At 59.4% G+C, this 18,602-nt stretch overlaps 3 protein-coding genes across 3 annotated transcripts; 1 reads left to right on the top strand and 2 right to left on the bottom strand.

Moving 5' to 3' along the window:
• The first annotated feature begins 1,064 nt into the window (after window positions 1-1,064).
• On the top strand, window positions 1,065-3,888 carry LOC136557136 (acrosin-like). Its single transcript, XM_066550731.1, has 5 exons — window positions 1,065-1,135; window positions 1,262-1,489; window positions 1,972-2,237; window positions 2,413-2,558; window positions 3,430-3,888. Exons 1-5 carry the CDS (start codon window positions 1,065-1,067, stop codon window positions 3,886-3,888), a joined length of 1,170 nt encoding a protein of 389 aa, XP_066406828.1.
• Window positions 3,889-4,165: 277 nt separating this feature from the next.
• ARSA (arylsulfatase A) lies at window positions 4,166-11,946 on the bottom strand. The gene is made up of 8 exons (XM_066551090.1): window positions 11,626-11,946; window positions 10,691-10,931; window positions 9,250-9,468; window positions 8,024-8,193; window positions 6,912-7,036; window positions 6,705-6,832; window positions 5,542-5,644; window positions 4,166-5,433 (listed from the first exon to the last, which is right to left on the bottom strand). Exons 1-8 carry the CDS (start codon window positions 11,865-11,867, stop codon window positions 5,090-5,092), a joined length of 1,572 nt encoding a protein of 523 aa, XP_066407187.1. The 5' UTR covers window positions 11,868-11,946; the 3' UTR covers window positions 4,166-5,089.
• A 778-nt stretch (window positions 11,947-12,724) lies between these two features.
• LOC136556888 (acrosin-like) lies at window positions 12,725-15,389 on the bottom strand. The gene is made up of 5 exons (XM_066550303.1): window positions 15,319-15,389; window positions 14,929-15,192; window positions 14,444-14,709; window positions 14,123-14,268; window positions 12,725-13,265 (listed from the first exon to the last, which is right to left on the bottom strand). The coding sequence occupies exons 1-5, from the start codon at window positions 15,387-15,389 to the stop codon at window positions 12,900-12,902; spliced, it is 1,113 nt and encodes a 370-aa protein (XP_066406400.1). The 3' UTR covers window positions 12,725-12,899.
• Window positions 15,390-18,602: the final 3,213 nt, after the last annotated feature.

The raw sequence follows: 18,602 nt of genomic DNA on the forward strand, positions 1-18,602 counted from the left end.
CTGGAGGGTGCAGCAGAACAACCTTCAGGGATCCCAGAAATACCCTAAAACTCATGGGGTTCCATCACCCTGTTTGTAACTCCTCACCCTGGGGGAGGTACTGGACATTCCTGCCTGCACTTTAGGGGATGTCATCCCAAGGTTTGGGGATTTGGGACACAACCACCACCACTGGACATTCCTGCCTGCATTTTAGGGGATGTCATCCCAAGGTTTGGGGATTTGGGACACAACCACCACCACTGGACATTCCTGCCTGCACTTTAGGGGATGTCATCCCAAGGTTTGGGGATTTGGGACACAACCACCATCACTGGATGTCTGAAGGAGGACCAGACCAGCAGGGCCACATCAACAGCGCTGCCACCACTGCTGGTCTGGTCTGTGCCACCCACAGGGTGTCAGTTGTGCTCTGACTTTATGGTTTGAAGCCAATTTTTCTGTATTCTGTGCATTTATTGGATCCTTCCCTTCAAATTTCAACTCTGACTTCCAAACCCCCTTCCTGCTGAGTGGGGTTTGTGTGGGGTGAATTCCTTCCTGGGGTTTTCCTCCAAACCAGCACAGCCTGGAGGAGGAGAGAGGGAGAAACTTCTCCAGCAGAGCCTCAGGTGTGCCAGTCCTGGGAAAAGTCCTGGAGAGGGACAGCAATGGGGACAGCTGGAGCTGCCATCCCGGGGTCCTGTGGGGGTGCTGGAAGTGCCACCCTGAGCTGCTGCTGCTGCCACCCAGGGCTGTCCCCTCTGTCCCCAGCTCGTGTCTCTGAGGCTGCTGGGACCCATCCCACTGCTCCTGCTGTTCCCTCAGTCCCCATTGGGATCCCTGGATCTGGGACATTCCCTCTGCTCCAGAGGGACCCCGAAGGTCCCTCCAGCCCAAACCATGCCCGGGTTCACAGCTCTGTGCTGCCCTCCCCCCACCCGAGGCCACCGAGCCCCACACATGGAACCGGCCCCTCTGTGACATCACCCCGGCCTGGTGACACCGCAGGCACCGCCAGGGCCCTGGGTGTCACCAGAGGTGACAGCTCAGCTCTGGCTCTGCCACCTGCAGTGCTGGCGCCGATGGCTTTGCTGTGGCTGCTGATCCTGCTGGCCCTGGCCGGGCCCGTGGGGGGCACCTGGGACACCTGCAGGTCAGTGGCCCCGGGGGGCTCGGGGACCCTCGGGGCTTCCCTGGCACAGCCTGGGCACAGAGGAGCCCCTGGGGGTCCCTGTCCCTGCTGTCCCCGAGCAGGGCAGTGATGGCTTCGTGCTTCCAGAGGCACCTGCGGGCTCTGGCCCATGGTTTTGAACGAGACCTTGGTGATTCCCGAGTACGGAACCTCGCACTCTGCCAAGGGCACAACCCTCGATGTCAACCAGGGGGCCTGGCCTGGCATCGCCAGCATCCAGGTCACCCTGGAGAATGGCACGTGGCACATGTGCTCGGGGGCACTCATCGGCCACCGCTGGGTCCTCACAGTTGCCAGCTGCTTCGTCGGGGCCGGGTAAGGGGGAGCAGGGACTGGGATGTGACCCAGCAGGGACAGGGATGTGTCCCCCAGCACAATGACAGGGATGTGCCCTCAGCAAGGACAGAGATGTGCCCTCAGCAGCATTAGGGATGTCCCCACAGTGGGATCAGGGGTGTCTCCACAGCAGGGTTACAGGTGTCCCTACAGCAGGGACAAGGATGTGCCCACAGCAGGGACAGGGATGTCCCCGCAGCATGGATGTCCCCTTGGCAGGGTCAAGGATGTTCCCCCAGCAATGTCAGGGATGTCCCAGCAGGGCCAGGTGCCCGGGCTGTACCACCATGTGCTGCTCCATTGTTGTATCCATTCCCTGCTGTGGGAAGCAGAGGGCTGGGAGCTGCTGGGCTGTGCCAGCCCTGTCACTGCTCCCTGTCACTGCTCCCTGTCACTGCTCTCTGTCACTGCTCCCTGTCATTGCTCTCTGTCACTGCTCTCTGTCACTCCATGGCCTCCAGGAATGTCCTCAACTGGAAGGTGGTGGTTGGGGCCACGGATCTGGCTCAGCCAGGCCCCGCGGCTGAGGTGTTCCAGATCAAGCAGCTCCTGAAGCACCAGAACTACGACCCGGTCACGGCCCGGAACAACATTGCCCTGCTGGAGCTGGACCAGCCCGTGGAGTGCAGCGACTACATCCAGCTGGGCTGTGTGCCTGACAGCTCCCTGGCAGTGTCCGAGCTGAAAACCTGCTACATCGCGGGCTGGAGGAACACCCCGGACAGCGGTCAGTGCCAGCCCGGGGCAGGGCCGGGCCGAGCCACGGGCACACGGCCCCGGGCAGGGACACGGCCCCGGGCCGGGGGCTCTGCGGGGGCACGGCTCGGGCCAGGCCCGGGGGCTGGGCCCCGAGTGTGGGGCTCTGCCCGGGGGCCGCCGCTCAGTGCCCTCTGTGCCCACAGCCCCCAGCCCACGCCTGGTGCTGCAGGAGGCCAAGGTGCGGCTCATCGACGTCCAGCTGTGCAACAGCAGCCGCTGGTACGGGGGGGCCGTGCACCCCCAGGACCTGTGCGCGGGGTACCCGCGGGGTGGCATCGACACCTGCCAGGTGGGGCTGGGCCCGGGCTGGGCACAGGGACCCTGAGCCAACCTGGGCCCCATGGAACCCCCAGAGCCAGCACAGGGACCCTGAGCCAACCTGGGCCCCACGGAACCCCCAGAGCCAGCACAGGGACCCTGAGCCCCAACATGGCCCCATGGATCCCCCAGAGCCAGCACAGGGACCCTGAGCCCCAACATGGCCCCATGGATCCCCCAGAGCCAGCACAGGGACCCTGAGCCCCAACCTGGGCCCCATGGAACCCTCAGAGCCAGCACAGGGCTCCATGGAACCCTCAGAGCCAGCACAGGGACCCTGAGCCCCAACCTGGGCCCCATGGAACCCCCAGAGCCAGCACAGGGCTCCATGGAACCCCCAGAGCCAGCATAGGGACCCTGAGCCCCAACATGGCCCCATGGAACCCCCAGAGCCAGCACAGGGCTCCATGGAACCCCCAGAGCCAGCATAGGGACCCTGAGCCCCAACATGGCCCCATGGAACCCCCCAGAGCCAGCCAGGCCCCAAATATGGCCTTGGCCCCATCTGGGCCCAGCCCAGTGCCCTCCCAGCCCCATGTCCCCACCACTGACAGCGTCCTTTCCCCATCCCCATGTCCCTGCCCCGTGTCCCATTGTCCCCAAGGCTGGCACTGTGCCCACCTGCCCACTGGCAGCCCCAGGTGTGGATATCCCGGAGCTGCCATTCCCTGCCTGTCCCTGCTCCCTGTGCAGGGCTGGGGCAGAGCCCACCCTGAGCCAGCCCCATGCTGTTCCCAGTGAGGGTCTGGGGGCTCCAGCCGAGCTGGGAATGTGGGTCAGGCAGGGGCTGGGAGAGAGGATCCAACCTTGGCACAGCCCCTGACCCCTCTCTCCTGGTGCAGGGGGACATCGGGGGTCCCCTGGTCTGCAAGGACAACGTTCAGGAGAACTTCTGGCTGGTGGGCCTGGCCAGCTGGGGCAGGGGCTGTGCCAGGGCCAGGAGGCCTGGCATCTTCACCTCCACCCAGCACTTCCACTCCTGGATCCATGCCCACGCCGGCCCCAGCCCGACAGGGCCGGCACCGGCACCAAAGGCCACCCTGAACTCGCCGGAGCCACCAGGACTGCAGCCACCAGAACCCAGGCCACCAGAACCCAGGCCACCAGAACCCAGGCCACCAGAACCGAGGCCACTGGTACCAGTGCCAGAACCAGAACCGGAGCCAGAACCTGAGCCAGAACCGGAGCCAGAACCGGAGCCAGAACCGGACATGGACATTTCCTTCCCAAAACACACCCTGAAACGATTCCTCAGGAAGCTGCAGGAGGTGCTGGAGCTCCTGAAGCACAGGACAGGGTGAGGGGAGGGGCAGCAGGTCCAGTTCTGACTGCAGAGGATCTCTAGCAGCCCCAGCCGGGGCCGTGGCTGCGGGGCCAAGCCAGCCCCGGTGCCCAGGGCTGCTGTGCCCTGCCCATGTTCCTGGCCTGAGCCCACCTCACAGATCCTCCAATTGATTTCATCCTTGGATTAAAGTTTTAAAGTTGTGTTGCCCCTGGTGGGGGTTTAGGAGGGAATTCTCCGGTGTAGTGATCCTAAAACCAAACCCGTGCTCCTTCCCCTTCCACAAAAGGCAAAGATGAGGGGTTAAAAACAATTTAGTGTAAACAGCCATGAGATAAGGAATCAAACAATTATTTGCAGCAATATTAATTAGAAAAGGTGTAAGACAAAGCAGTGATTTACATGGAAATCCTGTGATTGGCAACACCCTACCACGTTTTATCCTGGAAGTAATGCCCTTGTCCATGGAAGTGAGAGGGGACACAGTGCCAGTGTCACTGCCCTGGGGTCCTGGCCATGCCCCACTCCCAGCTACTGCAAAAAATGATTCCCCTGGCCAAAATCACACACCCATTATCCACATCTTTAGCCCAGTTTGGTCTTCTGGGAAAAACAAGGATGGGACAATTTGGGGGAAAAGGGTGGGGTTGGGTCAGGTTTGGGGGAAACAGGGAGGGGAGCCAGGGAGGGGAGGGGAGGATAGAGAGAGGGAGAAGCTGCTCCAGCCCAGGTTCCGCAGCAGAGCCTCAGGTGTGCCAGTCCCAGGAAAAGTCCTTGATAGTGACAGCAATGGGGACAGCTGGAGCTGCCATGCCAGGGTCCTTGGAGGTGCTGGAAGTGCCACCCTGAGCTGCTGCTGCTGCCACCCAGGGCTGTCCCCTCTGTCCCCAGCTCGTGTCTCTGAGGCTGCTGGGACCCATCCCACTGCTCCTGCTGTGCCCTCAGTCCCAGTTGGGATCCCTGGATCTGGAGCATTCCCTCTGCTCCAGCAGCTCCCAGGGAGCTGTCCTGGCTCTGGGGAAGGTGCTGGAGTGTCTGGAGAAGGATCCTGGAACGGGTCAGGATCCTGGAACACGTCAGGATCCTGCCCAAGTCCTCCCCTGGAACATCCCACACAGACCATGGGGCCCTGCTCGTTTGGGCCCTGACCCCTTTCCACCCCAGCTCCCCACAAGTCCAAGGGGTCCCCGAGCCGTGGGCAGCCCCAAGGCCGAGCTGAGTTACTGGAGACGGGGCCAGGCACCTTTGGGGTGTCCCAGCTGCGGGGAGCAGCGGCAGCAGGAAGGTTTGGGGCTGCAGCCGGGGTTGCAGCAGGGCTGCAGCGAGGGGTCCCGGCCCTTCCTGATCTGGCTCTCCCCGAAGTGCAGGCGCTGCTCCAGCAGCACCTTCTGCATGGCGATGTCCTTGAGTGCCTGCAGCGCCTCGGGGCCCGGCTGGCCCTGCAGCAGGTCGTAGTTCTCGGCCGGATCCGCCTCCAGGTCGAAGAGCAGCGGGGGCAGGTGCGGGGTGAGCGGGGTCAGCCCGTGGCACGCCTGGTCCGGGGTGGTGCCGCTGTGGAAGGAACCTGAGCAACCCCCTGAGGCTGAGCTCACACCCTGCTGGCTCCCGGAGCTCCGAGCGGGCGGAGCTCATCCCCAAATCCCCAAAAACCGCCCCAAACGCAAGCGCTGACCTTGGGTGAAGTAGTGCGCCTTGTACTTGCCCAGGCGGATGGCGAAGGGGCCGTGCAGGGGGTCGGGGGCCGGCGGGAAGAAGAACACGGCCCGGCGGGGGCTCTGCGGACAGCGGCGTCAGCGCGGCCCCGGAGCCCCCGGAGCCCCCGGTACCCCCGGCCCCACCGCGGGATGGGGCCGGCAGCGGGCACGGAGCCCACCGGGCAGCCTGGGCACGGCTGGCAGCAGGGAGGAGCTGCCAGCCATGGGTCAGCCCCGGGCCCGGCTCCTCCAGGTTATGTTATATTGCATTATATCATATTGCATTATATTAATTGCATTATATTACATTACATTACATTATATATTAATTATATTATATTATATTATATTATATTATATTATATTATATTATATTATATTATATTATATTATATTATATTATTGCATTATATTACATTATATTATATTATAAAATTATAAAATATATAAGAAAGACATTACAAAATATATTATAAGAATAGAAAGTATATGATAAAAATACTGTAAAAGATATTCTAAAAATATTACAAAACCTACTATAAAATATTCAAACAAAAATATTTAAAATAATGTAGAATATTAGAAAATATTATAATTGATACTTGAGAATCAATTATAGTTATAATGTATTAATAAATTAGTAATAATCAATAATTTAAACAACATAATAATAAGGTATAATCAATAATATTATAGCTTTAATCAATTATCATTATTATAATTGTTTTAAAATAAATTAATAAAAATCAGCTTTTCTGCATGAAAAATCTGGGTTATTACCCAGATTTTATAATATATATATTATATATCTATTATATATATATAATAGATATAATATATATAATATAATATATATTAATTTATATTAATTTATATTATATATTATATTATATTATATTATATTATATATTTAAAATAAATTAATAAAAATCAGCTTTTGTGCATGAAAAATCCGAATTATTATTATTATTATTATTATTATTATTATTATTATACCATTATTATTATACAGTTGTTATACCATTATTATTATTATACACTTATTATTATTTATTATTTACAATTCAAATAATTAAATGTAAGTTATTCTAAAGAACTTTACACAAACCACCAACCCCATCTCCTCCTCAGCAGGACTCACCTTCCCTGACCCGAAGAGCAGCGGGCTCAGGTCGAAGCCGTCCAGGGCCACCTTGGGCAGGGCAGCGCCAGCCAGGGCGGCCAGCGTGGGCAGGATGTCCAGCATGCTGGCCAGCTCATGGGTCACCCCTGCGCGGGCACAGCGTCACCCCGCTGGCCTGGGTCTGTCCTGGTTTGTCCCGGTCTGTCCCGGTTTGTCCCGGCTCACCTGGTGCGATCCTGCCCGGCCAATACGCCAGGGCCGGCTCCCTCATGCCGCCCTCGTAGGTCGTGCCCTTGCCACACTTGAGGTGCCCGGCGCTGCCCCCGCGTGCCATGCGCAGGGTGGAGGGGCTGGGGACAAGGACACGCTGTCACCAGGGGCCCTACCACCCTCGGGGGTGGCCAAGGGCTGTGACACACCTGGGAGGGGCACCCCACAGCTGGGGGACTCTGGGGGTGTCACACTGGTGTCCCAAACCTCTGGGGACATTTAGGGGTGTCACATGCCTGGCACAAAGCCTGGGGAACGTTTGGGGGGTGTCACATTGGTGACCCAAACTTCTGGGGACATTTGGGGGTGTCACACACCTGGTCCAAACCTCTGGGGACATTTGGGGGTGTCACACTGCTGGTTCAAACCCCGGGTGACATTTGGGGGTGGCACACGCCTGGCACAAAGCCTGGGGAACATTTGGGGGTGTCACACACCTCACCCAACCCCTGGGGGACATTTGGGGGTGTCACACTGCTGGCACAAACCTTTAGGGGACATTTGGGGGTGTCACACTGCTGTCCCAAAGCCTGGGGGACATTTGGGGGTGTCACACTGCTGGCACAAACCTTTAGGGGACATTTGGAGGTGTCACATTGGTGACCCAAACCTCTGGGGACATATGGGGATGTCACACACCCAACCCAACCCCTGGGGGACATTTGGGGGATGCACACACCCGGCCCAACCCCTGGGTGACATTTGGGTGTGTCACACTGGTGACCCAAACCCTGGGTGAACTTGTGGGTGTCACATTTCTGAACCAACCCCTGGGGGACATTTGGGGGATGCACACACCTGGCCCAACCCCTGGGGGACATTTGGGTGTGTCACACTGGTGACCCAAACCCTGGGGGAACTTGTGGGTGTCACATTCCTGAACCAACCCCTGGGTGACATTTGGGGGTGTCACACACCTGGCCCAACCCCTGGGATGTTTCTGTCACAGAACACCGAGCTCACACCCCGCGTCCCCTCCAGAGCAGGATGCGGGGGTGACACCTGGCACTGCACACTGGGTGCCAGCTGTGCCAGCCAAGCCAGCCGTGGCCGTGCCCGCCCCTCACCCGTTATCAGAGGTGACGAACACCAGGGTGTTGTTCTCCAGGCCGTTGTCCTGCAGGGCCTGCAGCAGCTGTCCCACGGAGCCATCGAACTCGGCCAGGGCGTCCCCGAAGGGTCCCCGGCGCGTGGTCCCCGCGAACTCCCGGCTGGCAAACTGCGGGTAGTGCGTGTGCTGGGGAGGGGAGAGGGCACCGGGATCAACCCCGGGGCTGCAGCCCTGCGGGGACAGCCAGGGACAGCCAGCCCCCCGCGGGGAGGTGACAAAAGCCACCAGCCCAGAGGAGGTTTGTCCCCGAGGCTCAGCGGTGGCACAACGGGGAGCTCCGGGGTGGGAAGTTTTCCCTGGGGATGGTGCAGGGAAGGGGGGAAAGCTGCAGGAAGCAGCAGCCTAAAAGCACCGTCCTGATAGGATCAGGAATAGCAAGCCCAGGTCATCCAGGAGCAGATTTTGGGGTGGCAGGAGGGGATATGCCGTCCTGTTCTCCCCATGGGACTTGGGCTCCCTTCCCTTTTCTGTTCCCTTCCCTTCCCCTTTTCCCTACCCTTTTCCCTTCCCTTTTGTTTTCCCTTTTCCCTTCCCTCTTTTCCCTTCCCTTTCTCCTTTTCTCTTCCCCTTTTCCCATCTCTTTTCCCTTTTTCCCTCCCTTCCCTTTTCCCTTCCCCTTTTCCCTTCTCCCTTCCCTTCTTTTTTCTTTTTTCCTTTCCCTTCCCTTCCCCTCCCTTCCCTTTTCCCTTCCCTTCTCTTCTTCCTTCCCCTCCCTTCCCTTTTCCCTTCCCTTCCCTTCTCCCTTCCCCTCCTTTCCCCTACCATTTTCCCTTCCCTTCTTTTTGTTTTCCCTTTTCCCTTCCCCATTTACCCTCTCCTTCCCTTTTCCGTTCCTCTTTTCCCTTCTCCCTTCCCTTCTTCTTTCCTTTCCTTTCCTTTCCTTTCCTTTCCTTTCCTTTCCTTTCCTTTCCTTTCCTTTCCTTTCCTTTCCTTTCCTTTCCTTTCCTTTCCTTTCCTTTCCTTTCCTTTCCTTTCCCATTTCCCTTCCCTTCCCCATTTCCTTCCCTTCCCTTCCCTTCCCCATTTCCTTCTTTCCCTTCCCCATTTCCCCATTTCCCCATTTCCCCATTTCCCTTCCCTTCCCTTCCCCATCTCCCTTCCCTTCCCCATTTCTCCATTTCCCCATCTCCCTTCCCCTCTCCCCCCATCCCCACCCGGCTCCCGGCCATGCCCGCTCCCCACGTGGGACGCGTAGTAGAGCAGGAAGGGCCGGCTCTGCCGGGCGCAGCGGGCGATGAACTCGCGGCAGAAGCGGCCGTAGAGCGGCACCAGCTCGGGGAAGGACACGGGCTGCTGCACGATGCTCTGGTTCCAGAGCAGCGGCACCGCCACCACGCCCTGGTCGCACGTCCCAAAGCACTTGGTGTCGGGAGGAAAGCATGTCAGGTTCTGGCAGGGACCCTGCGAAACAAAACACGGCGGGGCTGCGAGTCCGGCTCTGGCCACGGTTCTCCTCCCTCTGGTTTGGGTCCACTGATTAAAGATTTTTTAATTTTGAGATTTTAATTTTTTTTCTATTTTACTAAAGTATCTACAAATTCATTTCCCACACTGAGCTTCACATGAGGGGATGGTGAGCTCTGTGCACAGAGCAGGGAGACAAAACAATTCCTGCTCCAGCTGGGCACCAAGGACAAATGACCCAAATCTCAGCCCAGGAGCACAAACCCCGTGGGCTGGAGAGAGAAAAACAAGCAGGGTGGGACTGCAGGGGCTGAAGCTGGAATGGGACAATGAACTGCAAGATGCAAATGGAGCAGAACTGATCCCAGGGAGAGACCCCGGGAGCGCTGGTGCATTTTGGGGCCATTTTGGTTCATCTTGGGTGCAAGAGCCCCTGGCTGGGCTCTGGTGCTGCCCAAGGTGGATCCATGGAGGAGACCCTTTGAATGAATCCCTACTTTATTTAATAAATATTAAATATTATTTAATATTAAATATTATATTTCCTTAATATTATATATTATACATATATATAAGTACATAACAGTTAATTTATACATAAGTATATATATATTATAATATATGTTAATAATACAATATATGATATACTTATCTATATAAGCATATTATATATTATATTAATAAATTTATTTATTTAATATTTCATGGGTAAATTTAAATACTAAATGCATTTATTTATTTTATCTATAATACAATATTCAGTATTATTTAATAATATATAAAATATATAATATCTGTATTATATATAATGTGTAATATGTATTATTTATAATTTATAATAGAAAATATATAATAGAAAATATATAATAGATAATATATAATACATAACATAATATATTAAATAATATAATATATTAAATAATATTATATATTTCAATAATATTAATAATATTTTATTTATGTATATCTTATCTATATTATTCATTTATTTAATTATTAAATATTTCATATTTATCCAAATTAAATGGATACTGAATAATTAAAAAAAATTAAAATTTATCCATATTAAATATTAAAAATTTGTTTACCTGCCTCTGTTCTATCTCAGCCTCTGAAGGCACCATCCCCACTTGTCCCAGCAGCCCAGGGGGCTTTGCCCACCCCAAACCCGCGCCGGTGCCGCGCTGCTCCCGGCCGAGCCCCGCCAGTCCCGGCTCACCTGGTCGTGGGAGTAGGGCACCCCCAGGAAGTGGTCGAAGCCCTGGTGCACGGGCAGGAAGGAGCCGTTCTGCCCGAAGCCCAGGTGCCACTTGCCCACCATGGCCGTGGCGTAGCCGCGGTCCTTGAGCAGCTCGGCCACGGTGAGCTCGGCCAGCGGGAGCCCGCCCCGGGAACCGGGATCGAACACGCCCGGGTAGATCCCGGAGCGCACCGGCAGCCGGCCCGTCAGCAGCGCCGCCCTGCAGCGGGACACGGACACGGACACGGGCAGCGGGACAGCGGGGACACCGCGGGACACGGGCAGCGGGACAGCCCGGGACACGGACACGGGCAGCGGGACAGCGGGGACACCGCGGGACACGGGCAGCGGGACAGGGGGGACACCGCGGGGACAGCACTGCCCGTCCGTCCCGGGACACCGCGGGGACAGCGGGGACACCGCGGGGACAGCACTGCCCGTCCGTCCCGGGACACCGCCGGGACAGCACCGCCCGTTTATCGCGGGACACGGAGGGTTCATCCCCGCCCGTTTATCCCAGGACACGGTGGGTTTGTCCTTCCATCTATCCCGGGACACCGCAGGTTCATCACTGCCGGTTTATCCCGGGATGCAGCAGGTTCATCACCACCCGTCTGTCCTGGGACACCGCAGATTCACGACCGCCCGTTTGTCCCGGGACACGGTGGGTTTATCCCTCTGCCTCTCCCGGGACACGGCAAGTTTCTTCCCCCGTCCCTCCCGGGTCCCGCAGTTCCATCCCCGCCCGTTTATCCCGGGACACCCCAGCTCCATCCCCGCCCATTTAGCCCAGGACACCCAGCTCCATCCCCGCCCGTTTATCCCGGGACACCCAACTCCATCCCCGCCCGTTTATCCCGGGACACCCAGCTCCATCCCCGCCCGGGCTGCGGTTCCCGCCGCGGGGGCCGTACCGGGACGGGCTGCAGACGGCGGCGCTGCTGTAGAAGTCGGTGAAGCGCAGCCCGCGGGCCGCCAGCCGGTCCAGGTGCGGCGTGGCGGACGAGGGGTGCCCGTAGCTGCCCAGGTCGCCGAAGCCCAGATCGTCCGCCAGCACCAGCACGAAGTTGGGCCGGGCGGCGGCGGCGGCGCCCACCGGCGGCAGCAGCAGAGGCAGGATCAGCAGCCAGGGGTGGTGTCGGCCCTGCGGCCCCATGGCGCGGTGTCCCCCCGTGTCCCCCCGCGTCCCGGAGCTGTCCCAGTGCCGTCCCGGGATGTCCCCGCGCGGTCCCGGGGCGGTGCCGGCAGTGCCCGAGCCAATCACGTGATGCCCATGGCGGCCCCGGGGCCGCGGGGCGCGCTGGGAGTTGTAGTTCGAAGCGGCCGTGCCAGGCATGGGATGGGGCAGCAGGGAATGTCCCCAGGGAGGGACATCGCAGAGCACGGGATGGCCTCTGGGCAGCTCGGGAATGTCCCCAGGGAAGGACATGGCAGAGCCACGGGATGGCCTCTGGGCAGCTCGGGAATATCCCCAGGGAGGAGGCTCCACCCCGCTGTGGTCTGTGTTCAGGGCTGGGCATTCCCAGGGCAGCCCTGCCACCTGTGCAGGGGAATTCCTGGGATTTGTCCCTGCCCACTCCTCTGGTGCCACTGCCGGGACCCCCGAAACAGAGCCTGAGCCCTGCTCCTACAACAGGAGCGTGGCATGGGATCAGGCAGCCTCAGAGACACGAGCTGGGGACAGAGGGGACAGCCCTGGGTGGCAGCAGCAGCAGCTCAGGGTGGCACTTCCAGCACCCCCACAGGACCCTGGCATGGCAGCTCCAGCTGTCCCCATTGCTGTCCCTCTCCAGGACTTTTCCCAGGAATGGCACACCTGAGGCTCTGCTGCGGAACCTGGGCTGGAGAAGTTTCTCTCTCCCCACCTCCAGGCCCATCCTCCCCTCCCTTCCCTCCTCCCTTCCCTCCTCCCTTCCCTGGCTCCCCCTCATCTTCCCCCAAACCAACCCCACCCTTTTCCCCCAGATTGTCCCATCCCTGTTTTTCCCAGGAGACCAAACTGGACACAGTGGCTAACTGGGAACTGGAACAACTCTAATTGAAGCACAAACTGGATTCACCATCGGGGTGGGCGCAGGGGTCAGCGTGGGCAGGGCACAGCAGCCCTGGGCACCGGGGCTGGGTTGGCCCCACAGCCACGGCCCCAGGAGGGAATGCTTGCCAGAACTGGATCAGCTCATCCCGCTGCTCAGGCTTTCTCTCCCTTCAGGAACTGCAGGAGCTCCAGCAGCAGGTTCAGGAATTTCCCCAGGATCTGTTGTTGGAAGGAAACCTTCGAGTAATCCTCCGAGTCATCCGGGTTGGGATTCATCTCATCCTCCAAGTCAGCATCGGGCTCTTCCTCCGGGCTCGGGAAGGGCTCGGGCGGAGGAGCGTCAGCTTCAGGCGGGAGCAGCCCCATCTGCACCTGGATCCAGGTGTGGAACTGCTGGGTGGACGTGAACACCCCGGGCCGCTTGGCCCCGGCGCAGCCCTTACCCCAGCTGGTCAGTCCCACCAGCCAGAAGTAGTCACCGGTGTTGTCCTTGCAGACCAGGGGACCCCCGCTGTCCCCCTGCCACAGGAGACAGGGGTCAGGATGGGCTGTGCCAGGCTGGGCCGGCCCTGCCCAACCCGACCCCTCCAGGAGCTGTGTTCCTGGCCTGGTTCGCATGGCAAGGCCCTGTGGGCACAGTGCCAGCCTTGGGGACAAGGGGACACTGGGCAAGGACATGGGGATGGGCAAGGGGGCAAGGGGACACCCATCAGTGGTGGGGACACAGGGCTGGGAGAGCACCAGGGCAGGCCCAGATGGGGCCACGCCATGTTTGAGGCCTGGCTGGCTCTGAGGGGATCCATGGGCCCTGTGCTGGCTCTGAGGGGTTCCATGGGGCCATGTTGGGGCTCAGGGTCCCTGTGCTGGCTCTGGGGGGATCCGTGGGGCCATGTTGGGGCTCAGGGTCCCTGTGCTGGCTCTGGGGGATCCATGGGGCCCAGGTTGGCTCAGGGTCCCTGTGCTGGTTCTGGGGGTTCCATGGGGCCATGTTGGGGCTCAGGGTCCCTGTGCTGGCTCGGAGGGGATCCATGGGGCCCAGGTTGGCTCAGGGTCCCTGTGCTGGTTCTGGGGGTTCCATGGGGCCATGTTGGGGCTCAGGGTCCCTGTGCTGGCTCTGGGGGTTCCATGCGGCCATGTTGGGGCTCAGGGTCCCTGTGCTGGCTCTGAGGGGATCCATGGGGCCATGTTGGGGCTCAGGGTCCCTGTGCTGGCTCTGGGGGTTCCGTGGGGCCATGTTGGGGCTCAGGGTCCCTGTGCTGGCTCTGGGGGTTCCGTGGGGCCCAGGTTGGGGCTCAGGGTCCCTGTGCTGGCTCTGGGGGTTCCATGGGGCCCAGGTTGGCTCAGGGTCCCTGTGCCCAGCCCGGGCCCAGCCCCACCTGGCAGGTGTCGATGCCGCCCCGCGGGTACCCCGCGCACAGGTCCTGGGGGTGCACGGCCCCCCCGTACCAGCGGCTGCTGTTGCACAGCTGGACGTCGATGAGCCGCACCTTGGCCTCCTGCAGCACCAGGCGTGGGCTGGGGGCTGTGGGCACAGAGGGCACTGAGCGGCGGCCCCCGGGCAGAGCCCCACACTCGGGGCCCAGCCCCCGGGCCTGGCCCGAGCCGTGCCCCCGCAGAGCCCCCGGCCCGGGGCCGTGTCCCTGCCCGGGGCCGTGTGCCCGTGGCTCGGCCCGGCCCTGCCCCGGGCTGGCACTGACCGCTGTCCGGGGTGTTCCTCCAGCCCGCGATGTAGCAGGTTTTCAGCTCGGACACTGCCAGGGAGCTGTCGGGCACGCAGCCCAGCTGGATGTAGTCGCTGCACTCCACGGGCTGGTCCAGCTCCAGCAGGGCAATGTTGTTCCGGGCCGTGCGGGGTTCGTAGTACTGGTGCAACAGCAGGGTCTTGATGTGGTGCAGCTGGGCCTCGGGGCCGGGCTGGCTCAGGTCAGTGGCCCCAATCACCACTTCCCACCTGGAGATGTCTCTGAGGAGCAGGAGATGGAAGGAGGGGTGACAGGGAGCAGGGCCAGGGACTGCAGCAGCTCAACTCCCTTTCTGCTCTGGGCACCTCCCTGTGCTGTGGGGACATCCCTGACCCTATTCTGGGGACACCCCTGTCCCTGCTTTGTGTATATCCCTGATTCTCCTGTGGGGACATGCCTGTCCCTGCTGTGGGGACACTCTTGTCCCTGCTCGTCCTTACCCAGCATGGGCAAAGCAGTGAGCCACGGTGAGCACCCACTGGGGGTGGATGAGTGCTCCTGAGCACATGTGCCATGTGCCATTCTCCCAGGTGGCCTGGACACTGATGACCCCAGGCCAGGCCCCTGGGTGGACTCCAGCAGATTCAACCGTGTCCTGGGCGGTGCCATCGGAAGAATCCAGGGAGTCGTAGTCGTTGTCCTGAGAATACTCAGCAACCACAGAACTGTGGTCGAAGGCCATAGGCCGGAGCCCGCAGGTGCCTCTGGAAGCACAAAGCCGTCACTGCCCTGCTCGGGGACAGCAGGGACAGAGACCCCCAGGGGCTCCTCTGTGCCCAGGCTGTGCCAGGGAAGCCCCGAGGGTCCCCGAGCCCCCCGGGGCCACTGACCTGCAGGTGTCCCAGGTGCCCCCCACGGGCCTGGCCAGGGCCAGCAGAACGAGCAGCCCCAGCAAAGCCATCGCAGGTGGCAGAGCCAGCGCAGCAGGTGGCAGAGCCAGAGCAGAACTGTCACCTCTGCTGCCAGCAGGCCGAAGTGACATCACAGAGAACCATCGCTGGAACCTTGGAACGGTGCGGGTGGCAGGGACCGTAACGACGGCGCGGTGCCACCCGTGCCAGGGCAGGGCCACCTCCCGCTGTGCCCGCGGAGCCCGGCTGGCCCCGGGCACCTCCGGGGACGGGGCGGCCGCGGCTCCCGGGAACCGGGGCGGCTCCTGCGGGAGGGAGGGGTCGGATCGGGGAGGAGCGGCCATGGAGGGGCTGGGCCACGGGGATTTGTGTCCCTGTGGGGCGGCTCCGGTGTCACCGCCGCTCCCCGATCCCGGCTCTGATCCCAAAGATTTGTGTTCCCACAGGGACAGCTCCAGTGTCACTGCTGTTCCCCGATCCCAAATATTTGTGTCCAGTGAGGGGCAGCTCCACTGTCACCACTCCTCTCCAATCCCAGTTCTGATCCCAAAGATTTGTGTCCCCTCAGGGACAGCTCCATTGTCACCACTCCTCTCCAATCCCAGTTCTGATCCCAAAGATTTGTGTCCCCTCAGGGACAGCTCCATTGTCACCCCTGCTCCCCAATCCCAGCTCTAATCCCAAAGATTTGTGTCCCCTCAGGGACAGCTCAATTGTCACCACTGCTCCCCAATCCCAAACATTTGTGTCCCTTAAGGGCCACTCCATTGTCACCGTCGGTCCCCGATCCCAAAGATTTGTGTCCTTTTGGGGCAGCTCCATTGTCTCCCCAGTCCCAAAGATTTGCATCCCCTAAGGGGCGGCTCTATTGTCACCGCTGCTCCCCAGTCCCAGCTCTAATCCCAAAGATTTGTGTCCTTTCGGGGCAGCTCCACTGCCACCACGCCTCTCTGATCCCATCTCTGATCCCAAAGATTTGCGTCCCTTTGGGGCCGCTCCCCGATCCCAGCTCTGATCCCAAATCCATGCCTGCCCCCCCTGGGACCGGGATCGCTCCCCACGGAGCGCTCCGGGGCCGGGGGCGGTTCTGGGCGGGCTGCAGGTGACAGATGGCTCCGGGATGTCCCCGCGCAGCCGCTGCCACCCCGCAGGCGCCAGCTGGAGCTGTCCCCGGGCGTGTTCCCGACGCCACTTCCCACAGACGGCGTCTGCTCCGCTCCATCTGCGCCTCCCGCGGCGCCAGCAGCAGCGGCAGCAGCGAGGGGAGGATGCGGGGACGCTCCGGGAGCGGCAGGAATTGGCCCGGGATCACCGGGGATTCGGGCTGGAGCCCACCCGGGCTAATCCCGGGGGCTGCTCAGACCCTAAATCCCGGGATAAACCCATCCAGCCGGGATAACACCGTCCAGCTGCACCCCTAAATCCCGGGATAGCCCCATCCAGCTGGGATAAACCCCATCCAGCTGTCCTCTAAATCCCAGGATAACCCCATCCACCTGCACCCCTAAATCCCGGGACAACTCCATCCAGCCGGGATAAACCCATCCAGATGCACCCGCGCCCCTAAATCCCGGGATAACCCCATCCAGCTGCTCCCCTAAATCCCGGGATAACCCCATCCAGCTGCACCCCTAAATCCCGGGACAAACGCATCGGGCCAGGATAAACCCATCCAGATGCACCTGCTCCCCTAAATCCCAGGATAGCCCCATCCAGCTGCACCCATAAATCCTGCACGTGCAGGGTTTTGGATATTCACAAGGATTTTGAACATCCTACAACTTCTTTGTGTGCCTGTGCTGATTTCTTGTTCCTGGCGGCGGTTTGGGGTGGATTTTTTTAAGATTTGGGGTGTTTTATTTTAATTTCTGACATCAGTGGGCAGTGCTGAGAAGAATTTTTCCCATCTTGCTATCCATGGCTAAAATCCCCTGAGCCTCCTCTCCCTTGGGCCGACCATTCCCACCTCGTCCCAGGAGGGATTTTTGGAGATTCTCTCCCACATTTCCAGGTTTTCCTTGCCCAGGGAAGCCTGGCACGGGAGTTTGGTGGCCGCCAGAATTCCCAAATCCTTTTGGGAAGAGCCGCTTTCCCTCCCGACAGTTCCCGGCGCTGGGCGGTTGTTCCTGCCCGGGTGCGGGGCTTGGAATTCCCCGAACTTCCCGAGGTTCCAGCGCCGGTGCCCGCTCTAGGTGGCAGCAAATCCATGGCTGGGCGGGTCCCTCCTGCCCGTTTTGGGGCAGAATCCCGGGATTACGGAAACCCTGAGAGGATCAGAATCCAACTCCTGGCCCTGCACAGACATCCTGAAATCCCCCCTGGAGCTCTGGGAATGTCACCATTCCCTGGGGAGCCTGGGCAGCGCCCCCAGGGGAAAATCCACTCCCTAAAATCCAACCCGGGATCCAGGGGAGCGGCTGGGTGGGGACATCCCGGGATTCAGGAGTGCAGGTGGATGGGTTTATCCCGGGATTCAGGAGTGCAGGTGGATGGGTTTATCCTGGGATTTAGGGGTGCAGGTGGATGGGTTTATCCCGGGATTCAGGGGTGCAGGTGGATGGGTTTATCCTGGGATTTAGGGGTGCAGGTGGATGGGGTTATCCTGGAATTGATGGGTGCAGATGGACGGGGTTGTCCCAGGATTTATGGGTGCAGGTAGATGGGGTTATCCCAGCTGGATGGGGTTATCCTGGGATTCAGGGGTGCAGCTGGATGGGGTTATCTTGGGATTTATGGGTGCAGGTGGATGGGTTTATCCTGGGGTTTAGGGGTGCAGCTGGATGGGTTTATCCTGGGGTTTAGGGGTGCAGGTGGATGGGTTTATCCCGGGATTTAGGGGTGCAGGTGGATGGGTTTATCCTGGGGTTTAGGGGTGCAGGTGGATGGGTTTATCCTGGGATTTATGGGTACAGCTGGATGGGTTTATCCCGGGATTTAGGGGTGCAGCTGGATGGGTTTATCCCAGGATTTAAGGGAGTGGCTGGATGGGGTTTTCCTGGCATTCCCGGCATTCAGGGCAGTGTGGAGCTGGCTGTGAAGGGACACGAGCTCTGTCCCTGTGTGTTGTGTCACCTGCTCAGGTGTGGGGACAGCCTGAGCCAGCCCTGCAGGGCTTGGTGGTGACCTGAGCCGAGCCTGCCTGGGCCTTCTCTTGATCCTGACCAAATTCTGTCCCAAACCCTGCCCAGGTCCTGCCTGGATCCTTCCTGAATCCTGGCCAAATCCTGTCCCAAACCCTGCCCAGGTCCTGCCTGGATCTTTCC

The sequence above is a fragment of the Molothrus aeneus genome, chromosome 5 (genome assembly GCF_037042795.1).
Source record: "Molothrus aeneus isolate 106 chromosome 5, BPBGC_Maene_1.0, whole genome shotgun sequence".
In the NCBI taxonomy this organism is placed as follows: domain Eukaryota; kingdom Metazoa; phylum Chordata; class Aves; order Passeriformes; family Icteridae; genus Molothrus; species Molothrus aeneus.